General features: G+C 30.0%; 3 protein-coding genes across 4 annotated transcripts in view; all 3 read right to left on the bottom strand.

The window, feature by feature from the left end:
• Window positions 1–438: 438 nt before the first annotated feature.
• Window positions 439–6,018, bottom strand: LOC143920244 (cytosolic 10-formyltetrahydrofolate dehydrogenase). Its single transcript, XM_077443031.1, has 15 exons — window positions 5,884–6,018; window positions 5,514–5,655; window positions 4,506–4,603; window positions 4,291–4,427; window positions 4,062–4,213; window positions 3,872–3,990; window positions 3,351–3,629; window positions 2,630–3,234; window positions 2,207–2,534; window positions 1,960–2,122; window positions 1,764–1,882; window positions 1,484–1,681; window positions 1,236–1,408; window positions 959–1,158; window positions 439–882 (listed from the first exon to the last, which is right to left on the bottom strand). The coding sequence occupies exons 1-15, from the start codon at window positions 5,908–5,910 to the stop codon at window positions 827–829; spliced, it is 2,796 nt and encodes a 931-aa protein (XP_077299157.1). The 5' UTR covers window positions 5,911–6,018; the 3' UTR covers window positions 439–826.
• A 3,322-nt stretch (window positions 6,019–9,340) lies between these two features.
• LOC143920249 (vanin-like protein 1) lies at window positions 9,341–16,576 on the bottom strand. Its single transcript, XM_077443036.1, has 9 exons — window positions 16,262–16,576; window positions 13,603–13,731; window positions 13,368–13,508; window positions 13,113–13,282; window positions 12,760–12,974; window positions 11,609–11,695; window positions 11,214–11,527; window positions 11,001–11,134; window positions 9,341–10,917 (listed from the first exon to the last, which is right to left on the bottom strand). The coding sequence occupies exons 1-9, from the start codon at window positions 16,322–16,324 to the stop codon at window positions 10,530–10,532; spliced, it is 1,641 nt and encodes a 546-aa protein (XP_077299162.1). The 5' UTR covers window positions 16,325–16,576; the 3' UTR covers window positions 9,341–10,529.
• A 225-nt stretch (window positions 16,577–16,801) lies between these two features.
• The window catches only part of Flo2 (flotillin-2), a 172,065-nt gene continuing 164,234 nt past the window's right edge, over window positions 16,802–24,632 (bottom strand). For both annotated transcript variants that reach the window (XM_077443037.1, XM_077443038.1), the window contains 5 exons: window positions 22,516–22,748; window positions 22,326–22,445; window positions 21,322–21,536; window positions 20,301–20,484; window positions 16,802–20,223 (listed from right to left, as the gene is read on the bottom strand). In XM_077443037.1, coding sequence (XP_077299163.1) covers window positions 19,996–20,223; window positions 20,301–20,484; window positions 21,322–21,536; window positions 22,326–22,445; window positions 22,516–22,748 — 980 coding nt within the window. In that variant the 3' untranslated portion in view covers window positions 16,802–19,995. The remainder of the gene's footprint in view (window positions 20,224–20,300; window positions 20,485–21,321; window positions 21,537–22,325; window positions 22,446–22,515; window positions 22,749–24,632) is intronic.

The raw sequence follows: 24,632 nt of genomic DNA on the forward strand, positions 1-24,632 counted from the left end.
TTCATAATACCTTGGTTTCTTGCGACCAGTGCATCGGTGATGCCACAATTGAATATTTATGAATTGTATGTAATATTTAATATGAATATTATCATATATATTACATATTCACATTTGACTAGTAATCACCGAACCTAAAAATTATCGTGATAAATAATGGTCGTTAAACGTTTGATCGTGGTCCTCTTTTACAATGACCATTCCATCAGTTCACGCTTAAAGATTAGATGGCTTTAGTTTGTCGTCCACTGTCTTTTGCCAAATTTCACGTATTTACGATAATATGCAGACATTTGAAACAAAAATCTATAAATGAAAAGTCTTACAATGCTTTCAAGAAGCTTTCGGTAAAATAACCTCACTTTTGCCGAATACGCATTTAAATACGAACAATGGGACGAGGCTTATTGGAATGGTTTAAAAACTTTAGGCGTGTCTACATCACAAATAATTCCAATATTAATAAAATATCTAAGATTTAATGTACTGAAACAAGATATGTATGGTATCTGTCCTCAGAATTATGTATTTAGAATTTAAGAAAAGGAAATAAATGTAAAATCAATACACTTTTAATAGTTTCATTATACATTCTAAAGTTTTTACAAATATTTTTTGATTTAATTATTAATTTTTATTTTTACAAATATACAAACATTTTTTTTTACAATTTTCACACTTGTAAGTGTCAAAAGATTGTTGACTAGATATTAAAAATTTACACATTGTCTCACCATTTTTTGGTTACATTCATGAAAATATTTTCATTTTTAAATCATGTTAAAAAAACTGTATTCATATAAATAAATTTAAAGTATATAAAATTTTAATACTCGAGAGTAACGCATTTCGTTTTCAAGTATTCATTAAGAGCTTCTTGTCCTGAAAAAACAATGTTTATAGTTATTTAATCATGTATTTTTTTGGGAATTAAGAATTTATTAAAACGATGATTTACCTAAATCTTTGCCAAAACCAGATTGTTTGAATCCTCCAAATGGAGCAGCGACATCAGTTTTATTGTAAGTATTAACAAAAACAGTTCCAGCCTCTATTTTTTCTGCAAAGTACATTGCTTTCGATATGTCTTTGGTAAAAACTCCACTAGCAAGTCCAAATTCAGTGTTGTTCGCCCTTTTAATCACGGCATCCAGATCACTATAATTTAAAAAATATAGTTTAATGGTTTATACTCCATTTTAAAAATAAAAAAGTAAATGATGTGGAAAACATACGATCCATTGAATTTGGATATTATCATGATTGGTCCAAACGATTCTTCTTTTGCGATGAACATGTGATCATCAACATTGGAGAAGACAGTAGGTTCAAAGAAATACCCTTTTCTATTAACACGCTTTCCTCCTAGCTCTAATTTAGCTCCTTCTTTAACACCGATTTCACAATACTGTAAAAATAGAATTAAAGATAGTTTTTACAACTGACATAATTTCAGTATAAATTAGTAGTTCGTTCAATTTACCTCAACTAATTTGTCTAAATGTGCTTTGTGATTTTGTGGACCGTGAGCAGTACTCCTATTCAGTGGATCTCCAATTATCATTTTCTTGGTTTCTTCCAGTACCTTTGCGATAAATTGATCATGAATTGATTCTTCAACAAACAATCGACCGGCGGCTATACAATTTTCACCCTTATTGAAAAAGACTGATGACATTCCCTATAAAATAAAATATATAGGTATAACTGATACAAAAATATGTATGCACTAAATTATAGAATAAACATTGAAAAAACCTTACAATTCTAACAGCCTTATCAAGATCACAATCGTCAAATATAACTAAAGGTGATTTTCCACCTAATTCTAAAGAAACTTTCTTCATATTTGATTGGGCACAAGATTTCATGATTATTTGTCCTATAATAATATGAGACAAATTATAAATTGATAAAATGTAATTTACCGTATTGATTATGATTTTTTTTATTACTTACCAATTTCAGTACTGCCGGTGAAGCCTAGTTTCCTGATTTGAGGATGCTCAGCCATTGCTTGACCACAAACAGAACCACTGCCAGGGAGAATATTTATCACACCTGGTGGAAATCCAGCTTTTACACTCAGTTCAGCGAATTTCAGCGCTGTTAATGGTGAAACCTTCACAAAAAATATATAGATTATATATACATGTATGTATAATTACATAAAATTTGCATGAAAAAATTTTCATCGAGAGTATACCTGAGCTGGTTTCATGACAACGGTATTTCCTGCAGCCAAGCAAGCTGCCATTTTCCAAGATAGCATCATAAGTGGATAATTCCAAGGTGTTATTAATGCACATACTCCAATTGGTTCTTTTTTCGTGAATGAAAGGTTTCTATTCGGTCGGGCGTTACTTATCGGTATTGTGGAACCTTGAATTTTATCAGACCATCCAGCAAAGTAACGCCATGTTTCAATGGACATGCCAATGTGAGTTTTTAAAGCTAATGTATACACAGCACCCGAGTCAATTGATTCAATCGTAGCCAATTCTTCTTTGTGCTGTTCCATTAAATCAGCTAATCTGTAATATTAAAAAAATGAATGGATATATTAGAATACATTTTTATTAGGAAAAAAGTCAAATATATTATAAAAACATAGGTAATGTAAAAATACTTGTAAAGAAGCTGTCCTCGTTCTCTTGCACTTATTTTTGACCATTCTCCTTCTTCAAACGCTTGTTTTGCGGCTGATACAGCTTTATCTACATCATTGACTGAAGCACTTTGAACTTTACAAATTTCGGATTCATCACTTGGATTAATTATTGTTAATGTTTTTCCACTATCCGAATTGACAAATTCACCGTTAATAAATAACTGTGTGGGAAACTTAATATTAATTTTATTTACATTCATTTCACAAGCATCATAAGTGATTTCTTTTTTGTCACATTCACCACGTAGTTTGGATATGGTGCATTGTAAAAATTCATCAAATGTGGTATTCATGAACACGTCTTCGTTTTGTAATTCTAATTGCACGAGATCTTTGATTTCTTCAACTAATCTTACGACATCCATCGAGCCAGCACCGCATGTGAAAAAATCTGTTTCGCTTTCTATCTCTACTCTTAATATAGAGTTCCACACTTTACGAATATCTTCGACTAACGCTTTTTCTTCACTTGTTAATTCAAGTTTATTAGAAGAAGATCCACTTTTGAAGAAATTTTTGGCTGCAATCATTTTCCCATTAACTTTGAGTCTTTGAACATTTATCTGAAAAAAAAAAATTTTTTTTTCCACGTTGATACAAGAATAGTACATTAATTAGTATAAATATAATTTATTGAAAATTATATGTATATATATTTTTTTATACTAATTAAACATACCATACTTCCATCTAGCGCCGTAATCAGTAATCCATCATTGTGTACAATTGCAGATTTTTTAAGACTGACGAAATTAAGTGGTTCACCGATAGGTTCACCCTTTTTCCAGATCGAAGAACCATACAATCGTACTTCAATTAAATTGTCATCACCATTTTTGACATTCGAGTCCAGATTGTTAGCATTAGTGCGAGGTAGCATAAGAGTCAAAGCGCCCGGTGAGGAATCTAATCCTCTTATGAAATTGTGTAAATCTTGTGCATTTTTCGACCAATCAATCTGTAAATTGATACAAAAATAAACAACGCTAGAAGTTTTTTCAAAGAACCAAAACTGAAATCATTAAGGGCTTTCTAATAAGAAAAGACAGTTGGATTTTACTTGTTAAATATTTTTTTATGACTAAATTCATTTGATTATACTTGAAATAAAAATATCTTATTCAATCCGGGTCCCTTTAAGATTGAATCTCTTAGGTGCGCCAGTGTTTGACGAGAATTAGATAATAAATTGATACTAACCATATGTGTTTCCTGCTTGAACAGAGCAATATCATATGTTGCTCCTTCTTTTGGTTGTGGTATTTTTGGAGCTGTTCCATTTGCAATCATATTGACTGATTGAGATAAAGCTTTTATACCTGAAAACAACACGTAATACAATTACCCACATATGAAATTAATATGAATAATCAAAGTCTTTTAGAATTACCTTCAGGATAAAGAAATCTATTGTAAAGAGTATCAACAGTATCATCGGGTAGAACAGGGCAAGATTTTTGCAGTAAAATTGGTCCAGTATCAAGTCCATCGTCAGCCCAAAATATGCTCAAGCCACCAACTGTATCACCTTCGATAAGTGTCCTGAAGTGTAATAAATATACAATACAATAAATTCATAATGAAATTGGACGTATTATATTAATTTTAAAGTAACATACCATGATATGGAGGAAGCACCTCTATGCCTCGGCAGAAGTGATGGATGATAACATATGCTTTTATAAGCAGGGAAGTTAATAACTTCCATAGGAATGAATTGAGTGCAAAATGGTAATACGTTGAGTTCTGCATTCACCTAAAATTATATTTATAATGAATATGAAATATTAAGTTATGGCCACATTTTTATATGCATTTAAAACGACAAACTAACAGATTTGTACATTTCTACGACGTCTTGTAAAGCTTTCCCTTTGCTTCTCCACATTTTCACTTTGAAAACGGGGACGTTAAATTTAGTAGCCACGGTTGCTGTAATTAAATATTAAAAGTCAATAATGTATTTATTAATATAATAATTAAACTATGTAATACAAAAAACATGGGAAGGGGAAAGGAAATTCGTTTTTGGGGATTACAATTTTGTGTAGGAGATCGTTCTCTCTCACGGACCCGAAAACGCAAATATCGGAAGACAAAGATCTTAATTCGAAAGATCAAAAAAAAGGGTACATGGTAAACGGTACATACTCACTTAATTTGCGCGAGCAGGATACAACAGGAACAAAAGGAACAGGCTTTTCCTCCCGTATTCTGCGCGCGCACATTAAACAAGGCTGTATGACAAAAAGAGAGATAATTTCACCGCATACCACTCCTATATATTATATGGGTTTGATGCAGACAGATTGAACCACACATTAACTGGATGGCTGCTTTAAACGCAATTCTCGACTTCACGAATGAAAAATTGCACATCAGATGACGAGTAACCTTTCGATGTGCACATATGCAATTATTAAAATTGAGTTGGATCTTTCTGACGAGTTTTTAATAATTTAATAAGGAAATAATCGGAACTAAAGTATCAGAAACACAGAAGGTATACAGGGTAGGCATGTCGGGACTTCGGGTAGATTTCGCTTAGTGTAAGTGCGAGCAGTGCGCACGCATAAGGTACACGTGTCGTTAATCTGTGGTTCAGTCTGTCTGGCGCTTTTCGATCGTTTGCACCGCATCGATATTATATGTATATACATAGTACCGTTTACCATGCACCCTTTTTTTTTTTATCTTTCGACTTAAGATCTTTCGATTTTCGATCTTTGCCTTCCGATATTTGCGTTTTCAGGCGTTTCACTTTCGGGCCCGTGAGGTAGACCCGTAGGAGATATGTTAATAAAATAAGTTGAGGAAAATTAAAAAATTTCAAGATAAATACCCAAAGGATCTTCACGGTCGTTTTTGTCAGGAACGGTAAAAACTCCGACCACTCGGTGACCATCGTTGATGAGTAGTTTGAAAAGCTCGCCAGCGAAGGTGCTTTGGCCAATGAGCGCGATTCTCAGCGAACGCTTTGGCGCCTAAATCAATGTCAATGTCAATTTTACTTCATTTTCCAAATATACATATACGAATCACAGGTTTATTTTATGTTTTTCTCACATACATATGTTATCTTGTGTATCCATTACAATTTAATATACTCAGGTGTCATTTTATAAAGTTATTCATGCGTTTTTTTTATTAACAAATATTAGAAAATTTGAAATGAAAACAATGTAGTTGAAAACAATTGAATAAAAGTTTACCTCGTCAGCTATGGAAATTGGCGGCATTGTTGATGATGTGTTCAAATGTTCATAAACAAATGAGAAATGAGGAACGAGGAAAACGTGTGCGTTCACGCTAACCGCCAAGCGATAAATAACGGACCATACATGTTTTCACCTATTTATAACAGTCGTCGGAAAATTTTATATTGTAATGCTTCCTCTATACATATAAATACATGTACATACCCACCAATGTTATGGAAATAAAAATAAAATTAAAACTTTGTTTTAATCGTCGTTCATATCAGATCCATTCCATTTACAATAAATATGTGCATACTATTTTAAAAAGGTAAACGGACTACTAGTCATATGTGAATCAGTCACAGGACAACCGGTCGCTCTAGATCGGTCACACGTGATCACCCGTCATACTAAAACTGGTCACGAGAAAACTGGTCACACCCTAAAATCGGTCACGAGAAAACTGATTGAAAACTGAGAGCGACCGGTTGTCCTGTGACTGGTTCACATTTGACTAGTAATCACCGAACCTTTAAAAATTGTGATATTATTTTTTCCACATTTTAGGAATAAGATTAAAATAATCACGCAATAAAAATGTAAAATAACATTAAAAAAGTAATTCTTATAAATTATCATTTGTATACAGTTAGTATGTAACTGAAGATTGGTTTGGTAACAAGTTATATATCAATATATATATTGAGTGAATGCGACAGTTGCGCTTCGACCAGATAATACGTATTTTAAATCGACAAAATCGAGGTTTCGTATTCTCTAATTTTCTCCTCCGAAACTGGACCAATTTTTAAAAAATTTCACCATCAGTATGAGAAAGATATTTTCTATGCAGTTATGTGCGTATTTTTTTTTAAATCGACCGTTAAATAAGCACGCTGGACTCTTTTCGTGGGTATAAGAAAGAGGCGATTTTATAGATGTTTGGCGGCTCTTAGCTCCTATAAAAAATAACTAATCAAAAAAATAAAAAGATAGAAACATGTCTATGGTAGATATCCATAGCATATTAAAAAATAATTTCTCTAGTGCCATAATTGAGGAAGGGAGAAGTGTAATACGTTTGTATGGACAAGGCGCTGGTGTCCAGCCCTCTTAACAGTACGTAAAACAAAATTGTTCTTTAAAAATGCTATGTTTATTTAGTTTTTGCAAATAATGATCTTGAAGATATATATACTAGTATTAAAGTAACGTAGTTTAGGAAAAATATACTGTTCTTGGGAAAATATGGTTTAATAAAATCTTAATCATAAACTAGTTCGATCTATGTATTGTTAAAAATGTTTAAATAAGAGGTATGTAAAAATAGATATTTCCAAGGATCAACCTATTGAAAATTTTCATGGTACTAACAATGTTAAGATTCGATTTATCTTATACATATGTATTACAGTAGAATCTCGATTATCCGGATTATTGAAAACGAATACAAATTTTACGATTTTGCTGCTTTGAAATTCATAACATAAAAATTTGAAAATAAGACGGAGAAATGAGTCAGTTGTCTTCAAAATTCAATACTAGTTTGTTTCTTGAAAATTTGATCGTGATTTCAATATTAATTTTTAATATTACCAATATAGAAAAGAAAACGTGTTGTATTATCATTAAAAGACAAATTAGATATAATCAATGCTTTAAAAAGCGGTGTCTTAGGACGTTTTTTGTCAAATAAACATGGTGTTTGAACATCAACGATCTCGGATATAAAAAACAATGTTACAAAATTATGAAGGTTACTGATTCTTAGGTTACGAAAAAATCAGGATATGAAGAAGTCGAAGAGTGTATTTTTTATGTGGTTCATTCAAAGACGATCGTCTGGACAGCCAATATCTGGTCCATTATTATATGAAAAGTATTCGTGTTTTGGCAGCTTCAAAAAGACTAGCTAACTTCGAGCAAAAATCCATAATTGAATTTCTTAATAAAGAATAATTTAATATTGATCTTCATGTTATTTTATATGTAAAGGTAGACAAATAAAAATTATTCATACTGAATGTACACATCTTTCCCTGTCAATTGTATTTTTTTCGATTATCCGGATTTTTCATTATCCGGACTACCTTCATCCCCAATTAGTCCGGATAATCGAGGTTCTACTGGATATTTATCCTTAAATAAATTTCTTACAAAAATAAAAATAGCTATTCGGGCTGTATAACTAGTTAAGTTTTAAAACGTTATATTCTTATGAATAGTTAAATACTGTTTTAGTCTGTCATAAGGGCCAGAATTATTTTTCCCAGGGACCCGGATTGCTCTTGGCGACCCTGCATATGTATGTATGGGTCTACCTCACGGGCCGGAATGTGAAATTACCGAAAACGCAAATATCGGAAGGCAAAGATCGAAAATCGAAAGATTTTAAGTCGAAAGATAAAAAAAAGGGTGCATGGTAAACGGTACATACTCACTTAATTTGCGCGAGCAGGATACAACAGGAACAAGAGGAACAGGCTTTTCCTCCCGTATTCTGCGCGCGCACATTAATACGGGAGGAAAAGCCTGTTCCTCTTGTTCCTGTTGCATCCTGCTCGCGCAAATTAAGTGAGTATGTACCGTTTACCATGCACCCTTTTTTTTTATCTTTCGACTTAAGATCTTTCGATTTTCGATCTTTGCCTTCCGAGACTGGTATGTATGTATGTATGTACATACTTCGGTGAAGTATTCAATACTTATTATAAAAAAAATATAATACTTTGTACCTTTATAACAATTGTCTCACTAAACAAAAATCATCAAAGTTTTGGATTTTTTCTATATTTTTGAAATTGAGAAAAAATAGAAAGATAAAAAAAACAACATTATTTATCTTTCTTCTACTTTTCCGATTTCAAAAATGTATTTAATTTAGTTTATAATTACTAATTGGTCATAGTTTTCATGCAATAAAAGAATTATTTAAAAAATAGTACGATTTGTTATAGTAGAAGTTTTAAACCAATCACAGTGTTCTTATCAATGGAGAAAGTAGTAAAAATAAATTGCATGAAATTTTAAATAAAAAAAATTGTTTACAATATATTCGTTTAAAAGTATGTTTTATATTAAAGTTACATAAATGATCTGTTACTAAAAGTGAAAGGAAAAAATAATTATACAGGCATATTCAATTGGAAATCAGATAATTGCCTTTGCCATTCGATATACCGATAAATAGGTATCTACATAACTGTACAATCGTTGTGAATTCTTTGTGCGGTTTTGATATTGCAATTTAAAAAAAATATCATAGTTATACACAGAATCAATTATGATGAACTCTCGTTTCAAAATTATTATATATGACATTTGATAACCCAACTGAACTATCGTTGACGTGCTCGGGTTAAGGCATTGTAGCTCAAATCATTAAGTGTAAATACGAATATCGCGATAATAAAATCAAAAATTACTGTAAATATGAGGAATATAAAATAAATTTCGGTATATTTATTTTAAACATGTAATATTCTCACAAGACATAAAATAGTAGTACATATTTTTAAATACGGAGCATATTATATGATTGGACGTTAAAAAATTGTTTGTGCAATGATATAATTACACAACAATTCAAGTTTGTGTTAAGATATATATCGGCCAGCTGTAAATAATATCTTCTTTGATCCAGTTTCATTTGATTGTATTAACCGGTTAGAACTTGATTCAAAATGTCAATGGCGAAAAACAATAAATTATGACTTTCAACAGATTCAGTACATATTTGATCTTGAAAATGAATAGTGACTCTTCATTTCAATCTATTAAAATTTTGAAATATGTACATATTTATATGTTGAGAATTTGCTGACAATGGTGGGAATTATTTTTATTATAGTAAAATTCACAAGAATTTAAATACCAATAATAGTAGTTAAAATTTTCACTTTATTTATGTATGTATAATTTGAAGTGTTTTATATATATTCTCGATATAAAATTTATGAAATATAGGCCAAATATTAGCCAGATAACGTTTATTGCTCCATTTAATTGCAACCGTGTCAATAAACCAAAACTAGTATTAGCTAGCATGCACGAATTTTTTTTTAGTGAACCATGAGAGAAATTTTTCGACAGAGCTAAATTTTTACGAGTAAGAGGCTTATCTATCAGAAAGCCGATTATGATTCCCATGTTTATGTTGCTATGAGAAATTATGAATGACCTTATTTGTATATGTATAATCACAAGTGTTCTCTTTATTGTTATATTACGGCTATCAAATTATATTGATTTTATTTCAGAAGACAAAGGACATACTCATTGTGGATGAATAAACCTAGAAATATTATTCAGAACTTTTTTATTATACTGTGTAAATTTTTAATTTTTAATTTTAATCAATAATAGTCGTATCTTGAAATGGCAAATAATATTTTTAGAGATAAACTTTATTACGACACAGAAAAAAACAAAATTATGAAATTTGTAGGTGTTATTATCAAATAAAAATATTTATGTAGTTGACATTGAAATTGACCTGTTAATATCTTAATTTATCAAAAATAATTTATATTTTGTATGTTAAATTTTAATTAAGCACTTTCAATACTTTAAATAAACAACAAACAGAAGTTTCTATATTTTATTAAAAAGTGAAATACGTATAAGTTTTGTGACAATACTTCATTCAATAACATATTTTACCATCTGGACAAATAAGACAAAATTGGTAACAAAACTAACATCAAAGTTAAATAACTTATCAAATGATTTGATCCAATTACTTTATCCGTGGCTGGCAAATGATCGTTGCTGAAAACCCTACCGAAAACACCAAACGTCAGTAATTCTGATTGTGGCGAATTCATTGTCATTTTAATAATGTGTTTATCAGATTCATTGTCTGATGATGTCGCAAACATAACTTCTTGTCTATTCAAAGGCATTATAGCTGTTGTTAATGTGACCGGGTAATATGCCGAATTCATAGCTTGCGTCGTACTATTGTACACTGGCTTTAAAACAGTGGCCGTCAATTCAATACTGGAAATTTCTATTATAGATTTAATTTCGGAATAGTTTTCAAATCTGGAAAAAATACCACGTTGGAATTAGCGTATATTTAAATTGTAATATTTAGATTCCTAATATTATTAATGAACAAAAATTACCTATGACCGCATGAGGATAACTCATTTGAAGTGCAAGCCACGAGCAGACATTCATTGACACCACCATTTTTATAATCGAAAGATCTAACACCTTCAAATATTACCACCCTGTAAATATAGTGATTTGAAGCATCCTTAAATAGTAAAAATACACTATTAGAGTTAGTAATACATTTAAAATATGAAGATAAGGTTAAAAGTATCTCAACATACCTTATTTTTGGAAATGAAATTTTTATTTATGGTAATTTTAAACTCGCACGACATGTTACCATGTGTTAAATTTATAGTTTGATGTTCTAATGTCACATTTATAAGTTCACTTTGATACATTTTCATATTGTAGGAAGTCAAATGTAATTTATCCATTGAAATAATTTTGGGAACATCCGTTGGTTTGATGTTAGATTTTACAGAATTGTTGATTTTGGGAATCTTTGGGACTTTGGATATCAATACTTCAGTTCTTTCCAGTCCGTTCATGGTTGAATTTAATGCTCCAAATTTTCCAGAGTATATTCCACTTCCTGCAAATATAAATTAAACGATTTAACGATCCGACTGAATCAGATTAAGAGAAGTTGAATTCAAAATATAATATTAATTACCGGTACTGCCGATATGGGGATTATTTGCGCCAGCTGCTAAAAAGTTTACGTTGTGTGTTGCTGCCCAACTTTCTTGAATTTCGACAGCTGAATAAAAACAATAAAAGCATTTTTATATTATGTATAAGTATGCCATAAAGAAACTAAATTACTTATGCATATATATTACAAATTATAAAGATAAAATTAAGTCTACAGTTACATATTTAGAAAGACATCTATTGAATTTCTTGAGTACCATTTGAACAATAATAACAGACTTCCTACATATGTACATATATGAATACAATTTTTTCCATCTGTATAAACAGAATCAAATATTTCAATCATTGAGTCTGATACCTGAAAGAGTAGCTACTATTGAGCAAGCAGATCTAAATGAATAAATAAAGGCTTGTAGACATTTAAATTTATTGGAAATCTAACAGTAGTATTGGAAATCTTTTCGTATTACTTTATTTAATAATATGTAAGTATATATAAGTTAACTTTAATTAAGACATATTAATTGTATTTTCAGAGAAATTAATTGAATGGAAATATGTATTTATATGTATAACTACTCAGCTTCTTTAACCCTTTGCCCGCGGCAATAAATATAGCGAACAAGCCCTGTACGCGGCACCTTTTTCGCGAATTTGGCAATCGAGTTTTCGACCTTAAATACAGATTTTAATATTTACTCAAGTAACTAGATATGTTAATTAACACATAAAGTATTATTTTAAATAATAAAATACATAATATATCTCGTAGTTTTGGATTAATTGTCAAATAATCATTCGACGTGACGTGAATCATGAAGACGTGACGTCACATAAACGAGGTTTCAGTATGGTTCCACAAAAAACTAGTTTTCACTGGTATATATTCATTTTAAGCAAATTGAATAGATGGCGTTCAACTCTCAGTAATATATTCAACCAATTTTGAACCATAAAACAGTTGAAATAGGCGCATATAAGCCTCAAAATCCCGTGCAAAGTTTAGAAATTCTATGGAAGACAGCCGCGCTACAGACTTGTCGCCCAAAGTTTCCATAGAAGACGGCCACGGGCAAACGGTTAAAATACATATAATATTATTGCTTGTACATATAATAATCAAGTAGACTTCATTGGGTAACTCAGTAGATTTAAATTTTATCTCACCAGTTAGAGATGGAAGTTCCGAAAACCACATAGTAGGAAATACAACGTTTGTAATATTTTCCTTTTCCACTATTTGAACTGCGGGCTGTTGAAACATCAAATCGAAGCAAATAAAGTGACCAAATCTCACACCAAAATCAGTGTCAAAGATACCTAAAGCTTTGTCGAGCGATTCTGTGAAACCAGCTTCTCCGAAAAGATTTATTTTTCGATATCTAAAATGTGTATATAAGATTTATACAAGCAACAAATTAAAATATATATCACTTATTAAAATATTATTGAATTATAAATTATATTAATTATGAATTATTGAATTATATCACAGCATTTTGCTTTAGTATAGATTTTACCTTGAGATTATCTTGCCACTACGATCAAAAACAACATTTGTATTGAAAAATATGTCTTCGCCTTCTTTACATTTTTTATTTGATGTGTCAGTACAATTGGCAATTTCAGCGACGTTTACAACAATATACATTTTTTCACTCGAAGCAGCACAAGACAGTTGATCTAAAATCTAATTAAATATGATTATAAATTAATTGTTTCTATAAATATTACAAAATCTTTTCAACGATTTAATATACATATAATGTTTATACTTCTGAATATTCATCCTTTTTCCCACATGGAATAGCATTTTCTGCTTCCGGCGGCACTCTGACAGCTGAAAATTTAGTTGATACACCAAATTCCCAATCTCTATTGAGCGTCGCTTCAGGAAATACAATTATATCAACTGACTAAAAACAAATCACATAATAACATGTGTAATATGTATATAACATAACAATTAATTTGTAGGATACATAAAAGTCTGATTCTGTATATAAATACCTCAGCCGAAGCGTTATTGATGATTTCAAGATAATTTTCCAAATTTCTTTGAACGGCATCAAAGGAATTTCCTCTAAACGGATGATATTCAACGACGGCAGCAATATATTCAAGTGATTCTGCAGTTGACTATAAGAACAAGGTGAAGTAAAAATTATTTTGTTTTTACATACCTCCTTTACGTTTCACTAACGATTACAATTCAGGAAAAAGTTTGCCTCTTATCCGATCGTTTTCATACTTTGCCATATTGCTCATTTTGGTCATCAATACAAGTAAATGGATCCTCCGCCATTACGATAGAGATAAAATATCGTTTAAGAAGCGAAACAAGCCCGAAAATTTTTAATCTCGTTGAAGTCTCGTAGTAATTAATTTTATACATAGATGGCAGTAGTAAAATAAAATTATTGGCATTTTTATTCAAAATAATAATTTTATATACAAATTATGTATAGAAGAGGTATTTTTTTAAAAAACTTTTTTTTTATATGCGTTTTACTTTTTAAAAGTTCTTAATTGAATAAATTTATGTATATGTTTACAACGCATCAGAAAAATGACATACATACATAGATAAATGAAGGATAAAAGATTAATTAATATTCAGCTTCATTAATATTGTTCACATTATGAAAAAGTTATTTTTCCTAGAATAAGTGGTGGTCGTGTAGTAAAACCAGTACAATATATTTACAAATATATTACAGCATATTTACAAATTTAAACATTTTGGACATTGGTCTGGATAATAGAGAGGTGTATTATTAATTTGTTAAAAGATCGAGCATACCAATCCCTGATAAACCAGTCTTATGTTAATTTACTCTAGATTGAGTTTAATTTTGCACACCTATTTTCGTATCATATTAAAGATTTGTTTTTTTTCCTGAAAAAAATGTGAAATGCAACACAAACAGATCCCCTTTTTCGCCTCCACAATATTATCTCGTGTAACTGATATATAATATGTATGCAAATAATCTATTTCAACAAACGGCACAGTCGCGTATTCCCGACGATATAGAGAATTCACTTTTACATATAAACATCAATGAACATTGCTTTTATTAAAGAAAATTACTTTTTTAACTCATATGTAAACGTACAAACTCGTTTCTTCAACATGGCTATCTGAAATTAATTTTTATTTATTTAAATACTGAAACCCAAATTAGGAGACCTAGAAAATGGCCAGGGGTGGGGGCATTCAAATTGAAAAAATAATAAACAAGATCTTATGAAAGCACTAGGTCATGAATTGTAAGGGTTAATTATGGATATCGTGCAAGTCACTAAAATCTCGATCACGGAACCGAGTTCTCGAGTCTTTTTTACATTTTACAAAAGATTTGGGCGCTGGGGCTTTTTAGTCTTATTAAATAAATATAAAATAAAACAATAATTAAAGAAGGTACATACATACATCGGCACAGATATTACAAGAATGATAAAAAACCTTGTAAAAAGCGTAAATTTGACCAATTTCATATAAGGTCCTTTCTTTTATGAACTATTATTTCTTTTCTTTTTTTCCCAGTTTATTTAGTTATTATTATTTTAATATTAGATGAAATAAATTATATATTGCCAAAGAATATTGAGAAAAACGTTGATTTTTTCAATCTCGCTTTTTTTAACCATGGATGTGGATCCACGGGAGATTGAGATTCATGATTTTTTTTGCAGATTCGCAACTGCGGGGGGGGGTTGGAATTTCTGAACAATGAGAGGTCAATAAGCAGTTATCTAAAACCAAGACATTTGACTGTACCGAAAGGTCATTTTGGGACGCCGGTATTAGAGGCGTGAAACCGGGACAATCCCGGAAAAACCGGGACGTCTGGCAGCCCTATATATGTATATATAAATAAATATGTGCATTAAATTATTTTTGATAATTAATTGATGTAATAAAAATGACAGCGAAATCATCAGCAGGTTGGACCAATCATAATTTGAAAGGTCAAACCGTGTTGCTGTATGCACAAATTTTTCGATAAAAATGAATAGCGATATTGGAAATGGCCATAAAATTTATAAACAACGACAGCCAAGCGGTAGACTATACATATTGATAAGGGAATAATTTAAGTGATTGTATATTTTAAATGGTCATTGTTTTTAAACCGGTTGGATTCCAGTCAAATATGTAGGTATATTTAAATTTGTCATAGAAATGGCAAATAAACTTTGTACGAATAAAATCTGCCAAATTGTAAACATCGTAGTGGTTAGGTTAAATCATAAATCAAATTAAGGCAATATCTGCAATTAAATAGCAAGTATCCTAGGTTTCACACTGTAGGTAGTTTTGCTAATTTAAGGTTATGATAAGAGTGACATCATCTGTTGATTTCTTTTTCTAGACTAAAATAAAACTGGCTAGATATATAAATAAATATAATAATACACTTTTTATTTTATGTATGCATATGCATGTGTATATATATATAAATATACGTAGTTAAATACTATACGTAAATATAGCCTTGGTGCACATGTATAGGGAATTTTGATTTTATATTATGTTGAAAAATTTCATATTCAAGTTTTTTAAACATCAAATTTGAAGGGATTCAAATAGGATGTCAAAATAGCTAACGTTTTCCTCAAGTATAAATAAATATATTAAGAAAAAAAATGTTATTTTGTTTACCTGCTGTCTTGCATCATTGTTTGCGATCATAAAAGATAAAAGCACAAAGAGTAAACTCTTCATTGTGAAAATGCTTCGTATGAATAGGTGTGATTGCAATGGGAGAGAACAATAATATGAAACTACTCAACGTGCTGCCTGACAAACAGCTACTGTCAATGTAATTATTTTTTATTATTTTTTACTTCTTATATGTTGTGTTGGACAACATTGTGTCTACAATGTAGACACAATATTATATCATCGCACACGTTTAAATCACAACAATAAACGATTATTTACGGTGGTTTATCAGTTTTGATTATATCAAAGTGTAAAATCAATGCTAGGCATTGTTATCATATACGTATAATTATAGTAATTTGCAAATCATTCTAATGTACAATCGTAACTTGTCTCATAGCGATGATAAATTAAGATAATCCATATACACTTTTAGATGATCATTTGTTATTCTTCAATGATTTGAGTCACAACTTTGTCTCGTGATATAATTAAAGGATATGATGAATGAGAGTATGAAAATAAAAAATACTTTTTCCAATGCATGTTATTTATAATTGGACATAATAAAAAAATACAGTAAGTGAAATTGGAACTTTTTTCAATAACATTTACCTCAAAGAATTTATTTCATTTAATATATTTTGTATGTATATAAAGCATTTAAGCTATTTTTTTTTTGTTAAATTCAAAATTACAATTTTCATTTTCTTAACACTTACACAGAAAGCTATGTTTATACATGATTAGAGTAGGGCTATTGTCGAAATCTATAAAATTTTCATTTTGTCTAATTGAACACATCATTTTATTTTTTTTGATCCATTTAAATTTTATAAAGAACACGTTGTACAACTTTGGGTCACACACACTCTAAAAATACAGTAAAGTAAAAAAAATATTTTTTGAAATTGAAGACAAATTGATTTAAAGTGCAATATTTTTACTAATCACAAAGTGTTTAAAATTTAACTATTATATTTGTGTTAATGAAGTATAAACCACTGATAGCACACAGAATAAAAATACACTCTTTTTTAATAATTTCAAAAAACATCTTACATGATAAACATTTATGGTTAAAGGCAAAGTGGGAGAAAATATTCTTATCGTACAACGAAAGAGTGGATATACTAAAATAACAATTACCGAGATTAAGAAAAGGAGTATTCAAGTTGAAAAATATCATAATGCATCAAGTATCACACAAAATAAAATTGCTTATTAGTTACTTTTTGAGATGTTTGAGATTACATTGAACATAAACGCTATGTTGATAAATTATCAGTTAAATGCAAATCCTACTCAGTTAAAAGATTACCATTTTCTTGATAGAAGTTCTTCTCACTTGCCTTTCTAAATGATTCGTTCTGTATGAAATGCTTAAGTATTAAAACTCTCTCTTTTAATCTTAAAATCTAATATGGCAGTTTTGATAAAAATATAAATTCAATAAAATAGTTCATGTATTAAATTTGTAGATTATTTACTCATAAATTGTTCACATCACTATAATTATCAAAGCAAATTTATCAATATAATAAACACATGAAAATATCACGTGAATATTATCCAATATTGGAATTACTTTACAATGCACATATTTTTCAATATATATTTACAAGCAAAAAATTAAATAAAATAGCAGGTTTTTCAATTTTTGCATCTAAAAGACAGACCGGCTTATAAAATGGAATGGGTAATTATATTACAATTAAAGATTAACTGTATTATAAGTACATATTTGATTGTAATTAATGAAACGACAAACAAAATGTATCTGGTTATTACAGCAATCCAAATATAGAATCTCAACATCCCAAAATCTACGAATCAAAATCAAAATCAAAATCCTTGTATATATTATAATACAATATAAAAGTAAAGAAAGAGATGAAGAGAAGTAGTCAGGTAGGAAGTATGTATATAATTAAATACTATGTTTATAATTATCTTAACATTAATGAAAAAATTTTATTTGAAATTTAAATACATATGCAAAGCAAGAAGTAATGCCATGTTAAAAAAAATAAAATTACGTACAACACAAATAATTCATTTATAAAATTAAAAGATACATTTTTATATGTATCTTATAAGCTTATCATAATGTACAGAAGTGTTCAAATATAGAAGGACACTATGCATTAATATTTCAAAATATATCTTTATACTTATTTATACAATAATAATATAACATTAAAACAAATAAAAGAAAAGAATAACAAAGTAGACGTTTTATACATTCACCATAATAATTCTAATAAAAACTGTTCCAAATGAAAATTCCTGGAATTCACTGAAGTACGACATATTAAAAAAAGCATGTTATCTCAATAATATCATAAACATTTGGATTGAAACGTTCCTGTCATTTCATGCAAATGTCCCAAATTAGAAAAACAAACATTTATATACGCTACATAATTCTAAAATTACGAACCGTTTATAACGTAATTTATAATTTCCATTTAGTGTATATGTTTATAATGCGCAATTTAATATTATAAATTCATGTAATTTAAAGATTGTCCAAACAAGAATGTAAGTTTTTGAAACAAGACTGTAAAGACAAAAGTAAAGGGCAAAGAAAAAAATTAAATAATTAAATAACAACAATAGCTTAAGAAAGTTTTGTACGAAAATTAAAATCGAAAACATCGAGAATATTATGTATATCCGTTATGCTAACTCCAATCAATATCATTTTCGCATACAAGTATGCATATACATACATATGTAATACATTAGAAATATGTGGGTACTTTTTGAAATGGATGATGTCCACTTTATGAATGGGTTTAAAATAATAAAAAAAGATATTATTTTATGAAGTCTACCACATATCACTAATTAGTATATGTATTTAATGCACAAACCATCATCATTTGAAGGCCTCATTGGGATACACTAGTGACAAAATATGTTTACTAAAAACCTGCTTCCACTTTTTATTCACTACCACTGTTAGTATCTATATAAATGATAATAATTGTTATGGAATAAATGTAAAAGGTTGTTGAATTAGCAGTCTCTTGAAAGAATTTGCATATGTTTTGTTCATTAGTAAAAAATGTTTGTGAGCAAACGTTAAATGTAAATGTGTAAATACATAGTCAAAATTTAAGTTTATAAAATTAAAAAAGTCAAATAATTCATATTGATTATATCAATGCGAAATATTGAATATAAAAATAAAATTCAAAATACAGTTGTAAGTACAAAGAAATATCAATCAAATTAATATTTTTTCTATGTCTTACAGTAAATTTATGCTAAAAATGTGTTATTTTCAATGTAACTAGTAATACATACATAAATATATATATATGTTAAGGTATAGTGTTGAGGAATAAAGCAATCTCTTTCATAAGCTAATACATTTTTCAAGAAAAAGACAATTACCCTGTGAATTTTAGTTATGTGACAAGAGTATCGTACAAGACTATTTGAGACAGTCAACTTAATCTTCAGAATTGAACTACAATCAATAAACAAAGAAAATTGTGCTCAGTTTATTTTTGTGACATTGAGAAGAAAAAAAAAACTAAAAATAATTAAATTTATTCCAGATCAATCATTGTGTGGCAGGAATTTTCTACTACTTTTTGTGTGACATACAAAATGGTGGACAATTTTCATCAATAAATGAAGAAGTTCAATGAGTCGAAAAAGAAAATGTACATATCATAAATTGGCATGTGAATTTATTATTGATGGTCGAATGAGTTTTATTTCGCAGTTCGAACATCGGCCTCAGGTTGTTGAGTAGTGCCGACTTTAGCACCGGGAAATTTACTGAAAACTTTAGAAATGTCAACCCCGGTCAAAGCTTGTATGGCAGGCGGTAACTGTCCAACCAGCTTCGAAATCTCAGCAGTAGCTCCATCGCCAGGACCACCTCCAATGATAACAATTTCGTCGGTCTTAGCCAACGGAGCTGATACTTCAGCAGCAATCTACAAAAAAAAAAAAAAAAATGTAATTTCACTTACAACTATTATATAACATGAGGATTAAATAAAACTAATATTACCTTTGGTAGCGCATCCAACACCATCGACATTGTAGCAGCTTGACCATATTTCTTGTAAACATTTGCCTTCATTTTCATCCGTTCAGCTTCAGCATTACCAACGGCAGCAATAGCATCAGCTTCCGCCATACCGATGAGTTTAATCCTTTCAGCTGCAGCTCTAGCCTCTTCAATTGTTTGGGTTCTATTAACAAAAATAAAAATTGTAATATTATCATTCAAATACCATAAAATCAAAAAACAAGGACTTTGTAGATAAAACAACCTATTAGTGAAGTAAAAATATTTATAAGAGATAATGAGAGCCTATAATGTAAATTTTATAAGATATAGTGTGAAAAAGATAAAGTTATAGGCGTTTAAACAATTAAAATCTGACAAAACGAGAGGGTGGCGAAAAGTCAAACATATAATGTTACTGACCGCTAAACGTCAAGATGTCCAAAATGTTTGCATTTTTAAACGTGTCTATTTCGACTATTTTTCACCATTGAACTATCAGAATCGATTTAAATTTCCACCATTGACCAAACCGCGCAAAATGACAAAGTTTCAAAACGATCGGAAGACTGTAGGAATAGATGCTGAATCGTTAACCAATAGAAAACTCTGGTACATAATAATAACTAGTAAAAAATTGAGATTTGAATTGAAAAATACATACATATATTAAATTTTACAAGGCAATTGTTTAATTTTTATCTTTATTCAGCTATTCTATATTTTCAACATGACATTTTTGTCAGGCTATTATTGTTTACACATGAAATCCCATAATTAAGATAGTATAAAGTGAAGTATTTAGCAGCTAAGTAGATACATGAAATGCAAAAAATCAAATTAAATTATATATGGCTTTAATTAGCCATTTAATTAATCATGTAAATTTCATTCATTCTATGTACAAGTATGTAAATTAGAAATTTTAATATGTACTATTTATTTATCATTATTATTTTTAAATACTCTGAATTGGAACGTACATATGTATGTAGGTATTGTAATATAAAAAAATACTAACTTTTTACCACTGGCTACGCAATTCACTCGGTAAGCTTCGGCCTCTGCGGGCAGACGTATAGTTGAAGTAAGTTCAGCAGCTCGACGTTGCACTTCCTTCTGCTCGATTTCGATTCGTTTACGTCGTTCGACGATGTCAATTTGAATTTCTTCATTTCGAATACGCTGTCGCACTTTGGCAGCTTGCAACTCATATGCCAATTGAGCTTCGGCTTTCTGAAATAAAATAAATATTTTCAAATAGAGAAAAAAAATCATTTCATAAACTGATTTCAATGAACAAATTCAAAACTATTTGAAGAATTTCTTTAATAATTTGATAACGACCCCAACTGTGACGATTTTGACTAAAAATCGGGTCTACATCACGGCATCAAAAGTTGAAAGATCGAAAAAGCAAATATTGGAAAGCAAAGATCGAAAGATTTTAAGTCGAAAGATCGAAAAGAATGTATGCATGGTAAACGGTACTATGTATATATAATATATATCAGTGGCATGCGGTGAAATTATCTCTCTTTTTGTCGTACAGCCTAGCTTAATGTGCGCGGGCAAGATACGGGAGGAAAAGCCTGTTCCTCTTGTATCCTGCTCGCGCAAATTAAGTGAGGCTGTACGACGGAGTTTTACCGCACGCCACTGATAAATATACTACCCGCTTTTCATATGTATTCATGGTAAACGAACATTTTCGATTTTTCGACTTTTCGATGCGGTGATGGTCACCGCTTCGCCATATATTAAGCTGAAATAAAAAAATTTACGTCGTGTCGATAACAATTTCAGTAACCGACACTAAGTTTCGGTTCGATAGGACTAACGGTGTTCAAAAAATCCCCAAAATACACAGACAAACACACATTTTTTCTAGATCATGAAAACGTGATCAGTAATCGATTCTGAGTTCGAGTCAGTCAAAATCTCGAGTTCGAATTTTCGCATGATCACAAAACTTCATCTATTGTTACTACGTACATAGATAAAGTAAAAATAAATATATATTACCGCAGTATTAACTTCTTGATCGAAATGAGCTTTCTGAAGTTTGAACATTCTCGAGTTGTCTTCGATTTTGGTGTCAGTTGAGTATTTAACATCCATAGCGACTTTTTCGCACTCGGCTTCCTGGAAAATTAAAAGTAATGTTAGCAACAAAATACCTAAAAAGTAATCGACATAATTGTAAATTACATACTCTGATGCCGGCATCCCTGTTGGCTTCGGCAACTCCGGCGTCAGCGTCCCTTTTTACAAGGGCAGTTTGAGCCTTACCCAACGACGTCAAATATTGTACTTCATCGACTACGTCCTTTATGGTGAATGAGAGGATCTCGATTCCCATGCGGCCCACGTCTGGTGCCGCCACTTCGCGCACCAAGGCTGCGAACTGGTCCCTGTCCTTGTACACCTCTTCTACCGTAAGCGTTCCTGAAAAACAATATGTCAAACCAGTCAGTGAATTGCATATTATTTGTTGATAATATTTTGTGCAAAACACAGAATTCTCTCGTTTTTATCATTTCATTTCCAAAATTGACAAATTGAGTATGAATTTTGGAATTACAAACATTAGCACATACATATACACATATTTATAAGAATTGTAAATAGGTTTTTAACCCCTTTTTTCCTATTATGCTGTACATTAACATTAGAATAATATAATACTATGATTACTAACCAAATTAAATTAAATTGTAAAATAGAAAATGATCAGTAGATCAGTAGCTATTAAAAATACATAGATATAAGATGTATTGTGAACAAAATTTCGTTATACTAAAAAGTATTTAAAAATCAAAATCAAATACACACACATATACAAATAAGTTTACCTTTTAATATTGAAAATTGTTAATCCAACAACGAGGCCGATTGGAATTGAATATAATATAAACATTGTACAAATAAAAGTGAAAATCGATAGAGAAATACTGCTGCACTAAACAGCTGATTTAATTATACACTGCAACATATCTGCAGTCAATGTGCGTCACTATACATATATATAATCAGATAGCACGATATCTTTTAATTGTTACCCTGAATAATTCATTTTGATTAAAATTAAGGTAACAATGGACCCAGAACTATAACGTAACGTCAGTTACAAGACGAATATAAACTAGCACTGAATATAAATGATAAAAATCAGCAACTTGATTATTATATATGTATTAAGGAAGCCATAATAAAATCCCTTAAGAACGATAGTAAAAACCAGTGTTATAATCGAAAGGTAAACGGCAATAAAAAAAGCCACATATTTAAACAAGATTGTAATGATGACTTTGGGACAAATAATTGACTAGGGGAGATAACGTTGGCAATGATTTAGGATGCACAAAAATCGCCAAGTCAGAAATTCGTATTGCGAACACTGGGAATGGACTGTTAACTGAAATATGTATGTAATTGTCTTAATAGACAGACACGTGTTGATTCTGTATCCAAGGTAACCTTGATTTCTGTATGGGAGTAGATGCTGTAATTTAATTAAGACCAATGAACGAAACACGGTAGTATTAATAACATTATTAGATATCATGTAGATTAAATTACACTATTGACTGACTCAAATATGTATTTTTGAAATCGCGGTTTATCACCTACTTTTATAAATAAATAAATACCATTCAGAACATACATATTAAAAAACACTGGGCAGAATTGTTAGAAAATTATCAGAATTTGGAGTAGTAAATGTAGTTGGAACTCTTTCAGCTTGGATAAAAACCATATTGATTTGAATCCGAAAACGATAAGTTAGAAATATATAAATATTTCCACAACTTAGATGCGACACTAGTTTTTAAAACATTATGAAAATGTATTAAATGACTAGATGACTAGAATAATAAAATATTGGTATATTTTTTAAGTAAATGTGGCAATTTTTTGGTTGCAACTTATTGATAATTAAACTACAAACTATAGAAAAGTCATATGAAATAAATAAATAAAATAAAGTAGGCCAGGGGCTTCATTTGGGCTGCGGTGGGCAGCCGCCCCCCCCCCCCTCTAAATTTGAACAGGACTATCCATGTTGTTATTATTATGAATAAAATGGAATTGTAAATAAAATGATAGTATAATAATAACATTATAGTTTTCAACATTTATTTAATGCTAATTTTATATTTTTTAGTTTAAAAAAAATTCAATATATTTTCAGGAGATTATTTTGTACTTTATAAATATGCGTTTATACCCAAATCCCGTAATATAAATGCTTTAAAAAAATTATCAAAATTCATATGAACTCGTTTTTTTAATATAATACAACCCCCCCATAGAAAGTCATTCCTTACT

The sequence above is a fragment of the Arctopsyche grandis genome, chromosome 12 (assembly GCF_051622035.1).
Source record: "Arctopsyche grandis isolate Sample6627 chromosome 12, ASM5162203v2, whole genome shotgun sequence".
Taxonomy (NCBI): domain Eukaryota; kingdom Metazoa; phylum Arthropoda; class Insecta; order Trichoptera; family Hydropsychidae; genus Arctopsyche; species Arctopsyche grandis.